Source organism: Pelophylax lessonae (genome assembly GCF_965119305.1).
Source record: "Pelophylax lessonae genome assembly, chromosome: 4".
In the NCBI taxonomy this organism is placed as follows: domain Eukaryota; kingdom Metazoa; phylum Chordata; class Amphibia; order Anura; family Ranidae; genus Pelophylax; species Pelophylax lessonae.
Window position 1 is genome coordinate 650,787,025 of NC_138771.1, and position 14,164 is coordinate 650,801,188.

Sequence of the window (14,164 nt, forward strand, 5' to 3'; positions counted from 1 at the left end):
TTATTATTATTTATATATATATATATATATATATATATATATATATATCATTATTATGTTATATTAATAATTATGTATATGTATTATTAATATATAGATTATTATTTATATATATATATATATATAATTATTAATTATTATTATTTATATATCATTATTATTATGTATATGTATTATTAATATATATAATTTTTGGCGCACACTTCTAAGCTCCGCCCACACCATCAGCATTAATGTGGTTCCACCCCCTCCCCCCAACTGTATAAGGGGGGGGGCAGGAAGTGCTATTTGTGGGTGGAGGTCCCCTTTAAGTGATGAATGAAATACTAGGTGAGAAGCCTCTGCTGTAAGCTGCTGTTCCATGCTGTAGTGGATATATAGGTGATAAATGGCTCCCTCTGCTGGCAGGGAGTTCACTAGTAAGACTCCCAGTCTGGTGGGCGGAGCTGGGAACACAAACACGGCAATAATAAACCCTTCCAGGCCCCGCCCACAGCTGACAGACCATAAGGAAGATCTCCCTACACATGCCGGGATATGGGGTGAGTTCACCGGGCTGAGCTCCCAGCATGCCCCAGGGCTGTCACCCCCTCTTGGGTAAGGTTGTCGTCTCTGGGGTCCCCGCACTGTTACCTGCATCCTCCGCCGCCTCTTCCTGCTCTCCCCGCACTGAACGCTGATTGGCCACAGCGCCTGTCCGTCAGCGACGGCACGGCAGGGGGCGGGGAGAAATGCGAACATCTGATTGGAACAGAGCTCTTCTATCAGAGAGCGGAACGCGCCGCCCCCTGTGGCGTCATGTGACTCTGCCCTGGCTAGGTGGAAGAGTTTTTTTTTTTTCCTGGAGACTAAAATGTAGAGGGCGAAGTGTGAATGTCTCCAACAAAATGGAGGACAGTGCAGAGAAATTCTATTCTTATATTGATGAGAATATTATTGGCTGCATGATGTAATAATCCTCCTTATACCTAGTCAGGCCCCGCCCCCATATCATAACACAGGAATGTCATACAATGATGGGACTACAGCGTGTTATCCATCTCACTTTCCCCTATATTTGTAACATGTCAGTAAAATGTTGTGCCTGTGTCTGTACCCAGCCCCTGTGCATGAAATGTCAGTAAATCATGGCAACCTCGTTCATGTTTTCAGTATGTCAGTTAATTGTAGGACCCACCTCCATTTTTCCAGCATGTCAGTAAATCATGGGATCATCCTTCGTGTTTTTAGCATGTCAGTAAATCATGGGACCCTCCCCCTATGTTTTCAGCATTTCAGCCATCAATGGGATCCTTCTCCATGTTTTCATCATGTCGCTAGATATTGGAACTCTCCCTCATGTTTCCAGCATGTCAGTAAATCATGAAATCTTCATCCATATTTTCAGTATGTCAGTAAATCATGGGACCCTCCCCCATATTTCCAGCATGTTAGTTAACCGTGGAATCCTTCTCAATGTTTTTAGTATGCCAGTAAATCATCATGGCACCCTCCTCCATGTTTTCAGCATGTCAGTAAATCATGTGACTCCGCTTCATGTTTTCAGCATGTCAGTAAATCATTGGATCCGCCTCCATATTTCCAGTATGCTAGTAAATGTTGGCACCCTCCCCCCATATTTTCAGGATATCAGAAAAACCATGGTATCCTTCTCCATGTTTTCAGCATGTCAGTAAATTATGTAACCTTCCTTCACGTTTTTAGAATGTTAGTAAATCATGGGACCCTCCCCCATATTTTCAGCATGTCAACAAACTGTGGAATCCTTCTCCATGTTTTCAGCATGTCAGTAAATCATGTGACCCCTGATTCATGTTTTCAACATGTCAGTAAATCATGGGATTCTCCTCCATATTCTCAGAATGTTAATTAATCAGGTGACCCTCTCCTCCATGTTCTTAGCATATCATTAAATCATGGGATCTTCCTCCATGTTTTCAGTATGTCAGTAAATTATGGGATTCACATCCATATTTTACATATGTCAGTAAATCATGTGACCCACCTCCATAAACCATAGGATCATCTTTCCTATTTTCAGAATGTCAGTTAATCAATGGGATCCTCCCCCCCCCACATTTTTAATATGTCAGCAAACCACGGGATCCTTCGTGTTTTCAATATGTCAGTAAATCATGGGACCCTTCCCCATGTTTTCAGCATGTCAGTAAATCGTGTGACCCTATCCAATGTTTTAACTTGTCAGTAAATCATGTAACCCTCCTCCACGTTTTAAGCATGCCAGTAAATCATGGAACTCGCCTCTGTGATTCAGCATGTCAGTAAATCATGTGACCTGTCTCAATGTTTTCAGCATGTCAGTAAATCATGTGACCTGTCTCCATGTTTTCAGCATGTCAGTAAATTATGCAATCATTCTCTATATCTTCAGCATGGCAGTATATCATGGGACCCTGCATTTTTTTTAGCATGTCAGTAAATCATGTGACCCCCATGTTTTCAGTATGAGACTCTTTTTATGTTTTCAGCATGTCAGTAAATCATGGGACCTTTCTCCCTGTTTTCAGTATGTCAGTTAATTATGGGACTCTCTTCCGTGTTTTCAGCATGCCAGTAAATCATGGGACCCTCTATTTTTTTAGCATGTCAGTAAATCATGTGATCCTCATGTCTTCAGTATGAGACTCTCTTCCATGTTTTCAGCATGTCAGTAAATGATGGGATCATTCTCTATATCTTCAGCATGGCAGTATATCATGGGTCCCTCCATTTTTAGCATGTCAGTAAATCATGTGATCCTCATGTTTTCAGTATGAGATTCTTCATGTTTTCGGCATGTCAGTAAATCATGGGATCCTCCTCCATTTTTTCAGCATGTCAGTAAATCATCTGAACTTCATATTTTCAGCATGCCAGTATATCATGGGGCCTTCCTCCCTGTTTTCAGTATGTCAGTTAATTATGAAACTCTCTTCCATGTTTTCAGCATGTCAGTATATCATGGGATCCTCCTCCATGTTTTCAGCATGTTAGTAAATAATCTGAACCCCGTATTTTCAGCATGGCAGTATATCATGGGACCCTCCTCCATTTTTTTTAGCATGTCAGTAAATCATGTGACCCCCATGTTTTCACTATGAGACTCTCTTCCATGTTTTCAGTAAATCATGGGTTTCTCCTCCGCATTTTCAGCATGTCAGTAAACCATATGAACCTCACATTTTCAGCATGGCAGTATATCATAGGACCCTCCTGCATGTTTTTAGCAAATCAGTAAATCATGTGACCCCCATGTTTTCAGTATGTCAGTAAATCAGGTGACTGTCCTCTATGTTTTCAGCATGTCAGTAAATCATGGGACCCACTTCCATGTTTTCAGCATGTCAGTAAATCCTGTGCCACTCCTCCATTTTATAAACCAGCCCCTCCCCTAAAATTTACCAATAAACAATGCGATCCGAATCTTCATTTCCATCTTCCTGTTGGGTTTTTAACAGTGAATAGGATGTCTCTTCCCTTACCTGGCCAATGAATGATGAGTCTGTGCAGCTGGCCACGCCCCCATTGAAGGGAAAACCTTTGCAAAGCTTCACTGTGTAAAGAATATCCAACCAGGTGCCAATAAAATAAAATAAAAACATACAGCATTTGTGCTTGCACATAATTGGATGATGAAAGTCATCAGAGCTTCCCCTCATTTACTAAGCTCTCTAAGCAAAGTACAGCCTGTTTTCCTTTAGTAAATCCACCCCATAGAGGTGTATTCAAACATCCCCATAATGTGTCTAATATGTTTATTTCCTAGGATCCTCAGCTCCATCTAGTGGCAATAATGTGGTATTTCCCAGATTGAGATATTTCAGGAAAATACGGCGCTTTGACCACTAGATGGAGCTGATGATCATAGGAAATACAGATATTGGTCATATTACGGGGATAATTCACAACGGCTGTGCAAATGTTTTTTTTTTTTTTATATAAATAGACCCGAGTGAGTCGTTGGATTTTATTCTGGTGAATTTCTGTGTGCACTTTGAAATCCTTCATTCATGGATTCAGTTCCCTACATTCATTTATACTTAAAGACAAAACTTTTTTGTTTAGTTTTGTATAGGGTGGCGATGGATTAGAACCCCCCGTCTTAGGTTTTTATTGCTGTTTGCACTCCCGTTAAGGAGATTCACCCTCTCTTTTTGTCATGTTGACCTTCATCACTGAGAGTGAGGACAGAACAGTAATAGAGGGTAAATCTTTCAATGGGGACACTAGTTCTGATGACAAAAGCAGGATTCCATCACTGTGGAGGGATTTCCTCTCACTTCCTGTTTCGGCTAAGGGACAGGATTTCTTCTCACTTCCTGTTTCGGCTAAGGGACAGGATTTCTTCTCACTTCCTGTTTCTTCTATGGAACAGGATTTCCTCTTACTTCCGGTTTCATCTATGGGACATGATTTCCCCTCACTTCTGGTTTTGTCTATGGGACAGGGGTTTCCTCTCATTTCATGTTTCATCTATGGGACATGATTTCCCCTCACTTCTGGTTTCGTCTATGGGACAGGATTTCCTCTCACTTCCTGTTTTCATCTGTGGGACAGGATTTCCTCTCATTTCCTGTTTCATCCATGGGACATGATTTCCCCTCACTTCCTTTTTTGTCTATGGGGCAGGATTTACTCTCACTTCCTGTTTCGTCTATGGAACAGGATTTCCTCTCACTTCCTGTTTCATCTATGGGACATGATTTCCCCTCACTTACGGTTTTTCGTCAATGGGCAAGATTTCCTCTCTCTTCCCGTTTCGTCTATGAGACAGCATTTCCGCTCACTTCCTGTTTCATCTATGGGACTGGTTTTCCTCTCACTACCTGTTCTAATGTATGGGACAGGATTTCCTCTCACTTCCTGTTTTGTCTATGGGACATGATTTACCCCGACTTCCTGTTTCATCTATGGGACATGATTTCCTCTCACTTCCTGTGTCATCTATGGGCCATGATTTCCCCTCACTTCCTGTTTCGGCTATGGGACAGGATTTCCTTTCACTTCCTGTTTCGGCTATGGGACAGGATTTCCTTTCACTTCCTGTTTCGGCTATGGGACAGGATTTCCTCTCACTTACTGTTTCGTCTATGGGACAGGATTTCCTCTCGCTTCTTGCTTCATCCATGGGACAGGATTTCCCCTAAAGTCTTGTTTTAGCTATGGACAGGATTTCCTCTCACTTCCTATTTCACCTGTGGGATATGATTTCCTCTCACTTCCCGATTCGTCTATGGGACAGGATTTCCTCTCACTTCCCGATTTGTCTATGGGACAGGATTTCCTTTCACTTCCTCTTTCATCTATGGGATTTCCCCTCACCTCCTGTTTTGTCTATAGGACATGATCTACCCCGACTTCCTGTTTCATCTATGGGACATGATTTCCTCTCACTTCCTGTTTCATCTATGGGAATGGATTTTCTCTCACTTCCTGCTTCATCCATGGGACAGAATTTCCCAAAAAGTCTTGTTTTAGCTATGGGACAGGATTTCCACTCACTTACTTCCCGATTTGTCTATGGGACAGGATTTCCTCTCACTTCCTGATTTGTCTATGGGACAGGATTTCCTCTCACTTCCTGTTTTGTCTTTGGGACAGAATTTCCCCTCACTTCCTGTTTTGTCTTTGGGACAGAATTTCCTCTCACTTCCTTTTTTGTCTATGGGACAGAATTTCCCCTCACTTCCTGTTTTGTCTTTGGGACAAAATTTCCTCTCAATACCGGTTTCATCATTCGGACAGGATTTCCTCTCACTTAATTTTTTTTTTTGTCTATGGGACAGGATTTCCTCTCACTTCCTGTTTTTTGTCTATGGGACAGGATTTACTCTCACTTCCTGTTTTTTGTCTATGGGACAGGATTTCCTCTCACTTCCTGTTTTTTGTCTATGGGACAGGATTTCCTCTCACTTCCTGTTTTGTCTATAGCACAGGAAGTGAAGGAAGATACAGTATCACCAATGGGAAAAAAAAACAACCTGGCAGGACTTAAAACCCTCCCTTACTAAAAAAGGTGTTGTTATATCACTCCTCCCACAGGTTGGCGTTTGATACGTTCTTTAAGCATGGCGGCGTGGATGGCGATTTCTTACTGCCGCTCCACCAATAACCACACAGAAGTCAGGGACACAAATATCTGTTTATTGACATCACAGGATACAGGTTGGTGGGTTTGGGAGGGAAGGCCCACGTAGGCCACCATCTTGGTTCGGGTGCCATTTTGTTGGTGGGGTATATTGGCAGTAATCAATATCTATAGCGGATTCGGTTATAATTTTTCAGGGGGAGGAATTAGTGTTATATAAAATAAAATGTGAGAATTATCGGACGGAGATGCAGGATGAATGAGGGAAAAGCAGGACGGCCATTAAGCAATCACAAAACATGTCACTATGGCGATAGGAATGTCAATAAAGTGACCTGGTAGCCAGGACTGGGGATGTTGCTATAGCAACAAGGTAGCAGCTAAGGCTCCATGGTGGCCCTCTGCTATTGCTAGGGGCATCACATAAAAGCCATTAATAGGGAGGTCACCATGGTAACCACTGCAATTGTATTGACTCAGCATTCATCGCTGCCATAGCAATGCGGCAGCCATCGCTAGAAACGTTGCCGTGGCAACACAGTAGTAGGCTTCTAAAGGTGGCTACCATGGTGACGGGCAGCAGCTCAAGAGCAGGGCTTCTTGGAGATGTTGGTGAGGATCTGGTGCTGCTGGGCTCTGTATGTGATGACGAAACTGTCACCCAAAATTCTGCCGCGTCCTTCGCTGTCCACCATTCCCATGAAGAGATAACTGGCACCTGCCAACGCACAAAACGCACCCGTTATTACTGGACATTGTACTACAGACTGCAGAACATCACCCCCTACACAGTCATGGTGATATATTCTGCAGAACATGGCTCTGTCTTATCTGCCCCCTGACAGATCCATATCAGTATATTCTGCAGAACATTACTCCAGCCCATGTCCCCCCTGACAGATCCATATTAATATATTCTGCAGAACATTGCCCCATCCCATCTTCCTCCTGAGATATACATAATAATATATTCTGCAGAACATTGTTCTGTCTCGTCTCCCTGCAGATATATATATATATATATATATATATATATATATATATATATATATATATATATTCTGCAGAGCATTGCTCCATCCCATCTTCCACCTGACAGATCCATATTGAAATATTCTGCAGAACATTACTCTGTCCCGTCACCCTGCACAGGTCATCATTGATATATTCTGCAGAACATTGCTCCATTCTATCCCCCTTCTGACAGATCCATATTAATATATTCTGCAGAACATTGCTCTGTCTCATCTTCCCCCTGACAGATCCAAATCAATATATTCTATAGAACATTGTTCCATCCCATCTCTCTTCTGACAGATCCATATTGATATATTCTGCAGAACTTTGCTCCGTCTTATCTTCCCCCTGACAGATTCATATTAATATATTCTGCAGAACATTGCTCCATCCTATCCCCCCCCCCCCCGACAGATCCATATTGATATATTCTGCAGAACATTGCTCTGTCTCATCTCCCTCCTGACATATACATATTGGTATATTCTGCAGAACATTGCTCAGTCTCATCTCCCTACTGACATATACATATTGGTATATTCTGCAGAACATTGCTCTGTCTCATCTCCCTCCTGACATATACATATTGGTATATTCTGCAGAACATTGCTCAGTCTCATCTCCCTACTGACATATACATATTGGTATATTCTGCAGAACATTGCTCTCTCTCATCTCCCTCCTGACAGATCCATATGGATATATTCTGCAGAACATTACTCCATCCCATCTTCCTCCTGAGATACTGTATATATAATGATATATTCTGCAAAACATTGCTCTGTCGCATCTCCCTCCTGACATATACATATGGATATATTCTGCAGAACATTGCTCTGTCTCATCTCCCTCTTGACATATACAGTACATATTGATAAATTATGAAGATTGCTGTTGGCCTCTCTGGAAATCTGCAGAACATTGCTCTCCATTGTTCCTGAATGATAAGTCCCTCAGTGTCCCCCTGTATTACCTTTCTTCAGTATGGGGCATCGGGGACACTCGTTGACTATCTGGACGCTCATGGTTTTGCCGGCTTCTTGAATGGTAAGACCTTCCGTCTTGTAGGTTTGCATGATGTTGATGCTGGCGAGTAGAGTGCCCGCCACCTCTCCTTTGGTCAGAGACTTCACCGTCCCGGTCAGCACTAGGGGATGGAGGACAGGTAATGGTCACCTTTATGGGTTAGGAGTATTTATGCATTTCTATTGGCCATAGTGCGGTATTTTCCTAAATTAGGTATTTCAAGAACATACCCCATTATGGCCACTAGATGGAGCTGATGATCATTGTCAAATGATTGTATGGCATGCACATGCTCCCTGTCTGTTGAATCCCCAATATAAATCCAATAGAGCGTCTTTACGATAAGGTGGAAAGGGGGCATCACAGAATAAATAGGTAACTGGCGAACCTTGTACTGAATCTAAAGCCAAATCATAGAACCCCTGTCAGGTGGTTTTGTGTCCTATTAGTGAGATTTACTTTTACTTCCTGTCCAAGAGACCCAACAGGATGTGAGAGGAAATTTCTTCAAACTGAGGTAATTCTCCTGTTATCAGAAGAAGTGCCCCCATTGGAAGATTTCCCCTTTCCTCCTGTGCCGGTGACACCAGGACCATCTAACTCCTATAATTACCTGACCATCATTGAGTGTAGCCACAGGGTACTATACATTTGGGGGTCTTTTGAGTGTTCAAGAACAGGATATCCTGATGAGAATCACTCTATAGTGATAGATGAGATAGGTCAATCCTATCGATTAAACATTTCAATCTCCTTGTTTCCTCCTCCCTTTTTATCACTTTCTTTCCCACTACATTTTCTTTGATAGCCATGACCAGCCTTGAGGAGAGTAAACAAGAACCATCAAGATGACCACCCTTGGATTGTCTCCTATAGGATGGACATATTGGCCCTGGACAAACCCATCCATCCTCCTAAATGAGATTGTGGTGAGGATGGATATCTTGGCCCTTGACAACCCTTCCATCCTACTAATTAAGGTCGTGGTGAGGATGGACATCTTGGCCATGGACAGCCCATCCACCTTCTTAAATGAGATGGTAGTGAGGATGGACATCTTGGCCCTGGATAGCCCATCAACCTTCTTAAATGAGATTGTGCTGAGGATGGACATCTTGGCCCTAGACAACCAATCCATCCTCCTAAATGAGATTGTGGTGAGGGATATCTTGGCCCTCAACAACCCTTCCATCCTACTAATTAAGATCGTGGTGAGGATGGACATCTTGGCCATGGACAGCCCATCCACCTTCTTAAATGAGATGATAGTGAGGATGGACATCTTGGCCATGGACAACCCATCCATCCTCTTAAATGAGATGGTAGTGAGGATAGACATCTTGGCCCTAGACAACCCTTCCACCTTCTTAAATAAGATCATGGTGAGCATGGACATCTTGGCCCTAGACAACCCATCCACCTTCTTAAATTAGATCGTGGTGAGGATGGACATCATGGCCCTGGACAACCCATCCATCCTCTTAAATGAGAGCTTCGTGAGGATGGATATCTTGGCCCTGGACAACCCATCCACCTTCTTAAATAAGATCATGGTGAGGATGGACATCATGGCCCTGGACAACATACTTACCTTCTTAAATGAGATCGTTGTGAGGATGGACATCTTGGTCCTGGACAACCCCTCCATCCTCTTAAATGAGAGCTTCGTGAGGATGGATATCTTGGTCCTGGACAACCCCTCCATCCTCTTTAATGAGAGCTTCGTGAGGATGGACATCTTGGGCCTGGACAACCCATCCATCCTCTTAAATGAGATTGTCGTGAGGATGAATATCTTGGCCCCGGACAACCCATCCCCCTTCTTAAATGAGATTGTGGTGAGGATGGATATCTTGGCCCTAGAAAAGGATCCTTCTACCCACCCACCTTCCTGAACGAGATTGCGCTGAGGCTTGAGATTTTGTCCATAGACAAGGAAACCCCCCCCCCCTTACCTCTATAAATGAGATTGTGCTGAGGATGGACATGTTGGCCATGGACAACCCATCCATCCTCTTAAATGAGATTGTGATGAGGGATATCTTGGCCCTCGACAACCCTTCCATCCTACTAATTAAGATTGTGGTGAGGGATATCTTGGCCCTCGACAACCCTTCCATCCTACTAATTAAGATTGTGGTGAGGATGGACATCTTGGCCCTGGACAGCCTATCCACCTTCTTAAATGAAATTGTGCTGAGGATGGACATCTTGGCCATGGACAACCCATCCATCCTCTTAAATGAGATGGTAGTGAGGATAGACATTTTGGCCCTAGACAACCCATCCATCCTCCTAAATGAGATTGTGGTGAGGGATTTCTTGGCCCTTGACAACCCTTTCATCCTACTAATTAAGATTGTGGTGAGGATGGACATCTTGGCCCTGGATAGCCTATCCACCTTCTTAAATGAGATTGTGCTGAGGATGGACATCTTGGCCATGGACAGCCCATCAACCTTCTTAAATGAGATTCTGCTGAGGATAGACATCTTGACCCTGGACAACCCATCCATCCTCTTAAATGAGATGGTAGTGAAGATAGACATCTTGGCCCTAGACAACCCTTCCACCTTCTTAAATGAGATCATGGTGAGGATGGACATCATGGCCCTGGACAACATATCCACCTTCTTAAATGAGATTGTCGTGAGGATGGACATCTTGGTCCTGGACAACCCATCCATCCTCTTAAATGAGAGCTTCGTGAGGATGGACATCTTGGTCCTGGACAACCCATCCATCCTCTTAAATGAGATCGTCGTGAGGATGGATATTTTGGCCCTGGACAACCCATCCACCTTCTTAAATGAGATTGTGGTGAGGATGGACATCTTGGCCCTAGAAAAGGATCCTTCTACCCACCCACCCTCCTGAATTAGATTGCGCTGAGGCTTGAGATTTTGTCCATAGACAAGGACCCCCCCCCCCCTTACCTTTATAAATGAGATTAAGCTGAGGATGGGCATCTTGGTCCTGGGCAAGGAACCCTCCACCCACCCACCTTCCAAAATTAGATTGCGCTGGGAATGGACATTTTGTCTGTGGTCAAGGCACCTTTCACCCACATATTTCCCTGAATGAGATTGCACTGGGGTGGGCATTTTGTCCCTGAACAAGGAATCTTCCACCCACCCATCTTTAGATTACGTTGAGGATGGACAACTTATGCCTGGACAAGGAAGCTTCTACACACTCACCTTACTAAACGGAATCACACTGAGGATGAGAATCTTTGCTCTAGACAAGGAACCTTTTACCCACCCATCTTTCTGAATGAGATCGCAGTGAGGATGGACATCTTGACCCTGGACAAAATACCTACCCAACCAACTTCCTAAATAAGATGATGCTAAGGATGTATATCTTGGCACTGGACAAGGAACCTTTCTGAATGGGATTTGAGGATCAATCCACTTTTTCAGATGGGTGAAAACCAGAAAACCACACTTCTGAAAATTCTTACCAAACTGGTTAGTGCAGTAGTGGGCTCCCAAAGTTCCCGTCTTCCGGCACTTCTCTGGGCACTTGGCAGGTGAACCTACAATTATCCAAAAGAGTAACAAAAAATAGTATTTATAAGTCTAACTATACATTAGAGACTTGTCCCTGGTTCGTCCACCCAAACTTTTTTATTTTATTATCTGGAAACCCTGTTAGTCTCTTGGGGACTCTGTCGGTAAGATCTCTGTACACCTGCTGTACCCATTATAAGGGGCTCCCAGCCTCCCACCAATCCCTCGCTGAGTTCCTGAGCCTAAACACCTGTTGTACCCATTAGGAGGAGTTCTCACCATCCCTGTGCTTAGTTCTCGAGTCTGTATACCTGTTATGCCCATTATGAGGGGTTCCCACCATCCCTGTGCTGAGTTCACGGGTCTGTATACCTGATGTGCCCATTATGAGGGGTTCCCACCATCCCTGTGCTGAGTTCACGGGTCTGTATACCTGATGTGCCCATTATGAGGGGTTCCCACCATCCCGGTGCTGAGTTCACGGGTCTGTATACCTGATGTGCCCATTATGAGGGGTTCCCACCATCCCGGTGCTGAGTTCACGGGTCTGTATACCTGATGTGCCCATTATGAGGGGTTCCCACCATCTCTGTGCTTAGTTTTGGACTCTGTACATCTGCTGTACCCATTATAGGGGTTCCCACCATCCCTGTGCTGGGTTCCCAGGTCTGCACACCTGCTGTTCTCTTTATTTGTGTTCCTTCAATCCCTGATAAATGTATCGAAAGGTTATACAGTATATGGAGAACCCAATACCTTCCAGGTGGAGGATCAAGAACATCCCAAGGTGAACAGGAGCACACAATCACTGGAGTACTGAAAATACCCCAAGGTGGGTGAAAACACCAACATTGGTCAGAGCAGAAACACCCCAAGGAACACAAAAACCATGGGGTGGACAAGAACACCCAAAGCTCCCTGGTAGAAAAGCAAGAACAACCCAAGATAGGCAGGAACACCTTAACCTCCCAGATGAGGTATCGGGAATATCTCAAAATAGGCAGGAACACCCACAAATCAATACCAAGATGAAGGACTAGAATTACCACAAGGCGAGCAGAACACCCATAACTCAATGAGTGCTTCAGGAACGCTCCAAGGTGAGTGCTAAAACCCAAAACTAAACCTAATTGGAGGAGCTGGGACACCCTAAGGTGGGCACGAGCATAGCCATTAAACATGAATGTGGAAATCTTACTGTAGAAGTCCCCAAAAAGATCAAATGAGATAACTATTTTACCAGCCGTCACCTACAAATGAATTATTGGCTTGGGTGGATCGAACCATTAATCTTAAAGTTCAGCCCAAAAATGTTCTGAATGCTCTTCAGTCACCTGCAGGAGCTGGCAGATTGTCACGTTTAGGTTTCGCAGTGGTGGCCAGTTTGGCAGCCTTGGTGGGTTTGAGTTTTGGAGTGGGCTTAGTCGTGGCCGGCATTGAGCTGGGCTTGGGTGTGGTTGGTTTTGGGGTGGGCTTGAGTGCAGCTTTGGGGGTCGGTTTAGGTTTAGCTGGTGGTTTAGGTCCATCTGGTCGGCCCACTGTGACCACACTGGTTGCTTTGGTTTTTGATTCCGGGGCCACCTTCAGGACTTCGGAGGCGTCCTTCATTCTGTAGGTGACATCAAATCCCCCCGTCGTCACACTGAGGTCAGATACGAACTGCACCAGCATCTCATTGCCTTCGGAGTAGACCGTACTGAAAGAAACAAAAATAGCATGGAACCATTGAAAGGGCCAGTCCACCAAAAACTGATACTTCACTTCTCGCTGGAGAATAGGCTCACCAACTGGAATCTAGGATCACCTGACGACAACAGTGTGGACACCTATGCATAAATATATAGCAATACAGTGCCTTGCGAAAGTATTCGGCCCCCTTGAACTTTTCGACCTTTTGCCATATTTTAGGCTTCAAACATAAAGATATAATACTGTAATTTTTTGTTAAGAATCAACGAGTGGGACACAATCATGAAGTGGAACGAAATTTATTGTATATTTCAAACTTTTTTAACAAATAAAAAACTGAAAAATTGGGCGTGCAAAATTATTCAGCCCCCTTAAGTTAATACTTTGTAGTGCCACCTTTTGCTGCGATTACAGCTGTAAGTTGCTTGGGGTATGTCTCTATCAGTTTTGCACATCGGGAGACTGAAATTTTTGGCCATTCCTCCTTGCAAAACAGCTCGAGCTCAGTGAGGTTGGATGGAGAGCGTTTGTGAACAGCAGTTTTCAGTTCTTTCCACAGATTCTCGATTGGATTCAGGTCTGGACTTTGACTTGGCCATTCTAACACCTGGATATGTTTATTTGTGAACCATTCCATTGTAGATTTTGCTTTATGTTTTGGATCATTGACTTGTTGGAAGACAAATCTCCGTCCCAGTCTCAGGTCTTTTGCAGACTCCATCAGGTTTTCTTCCAGAATGGTCCTGTATTTGGCTCCATCCATCTTCCCATCAATTTTAACCATCTTCCCTGTCCCTGCTGAAGAAAAGCAGGCCCAAACCATGATGCT

General features: G+C 43.8%; 1 protein-coding gene across 1 annotated transcript in view; it reads right to left on the reverse strand.

The window, feature by feature from the left end:
• Nucleotides 1-6,144: 6,144 nt before the first annotated feature.
• The window catches only part of LOC309553902 (procollagen C-endopeptidase enhancer 2-like), a 45,779-nt gene continuing 37,759 nt past the window's right edge, over nt 6,145-14,164 (reverse strand). The window contains exons 6-9 of the mRNA XM_082255395.1: nt 12,981-13,342; nt 11,598-11,672; nt 8,079-8,252; nt 6,145-6,806 (exon numbers count right to left, since the gene is read on the reverse strand). Coding sequence (XP_082111521.1) covers nt 6,673-6,806; nt 8,079-8,252; nt 11,598-11,672; nt 12,981-13,342 — 745 coding nt within the window. The 3' untranslated portion in view covers nt 6,145-6,672. The remainder of the gene's footprint in view (nt 6,807-8,078; nt 8,253-11,597; nt 11,673-12,980; nt 13,343-14,164) is intronic.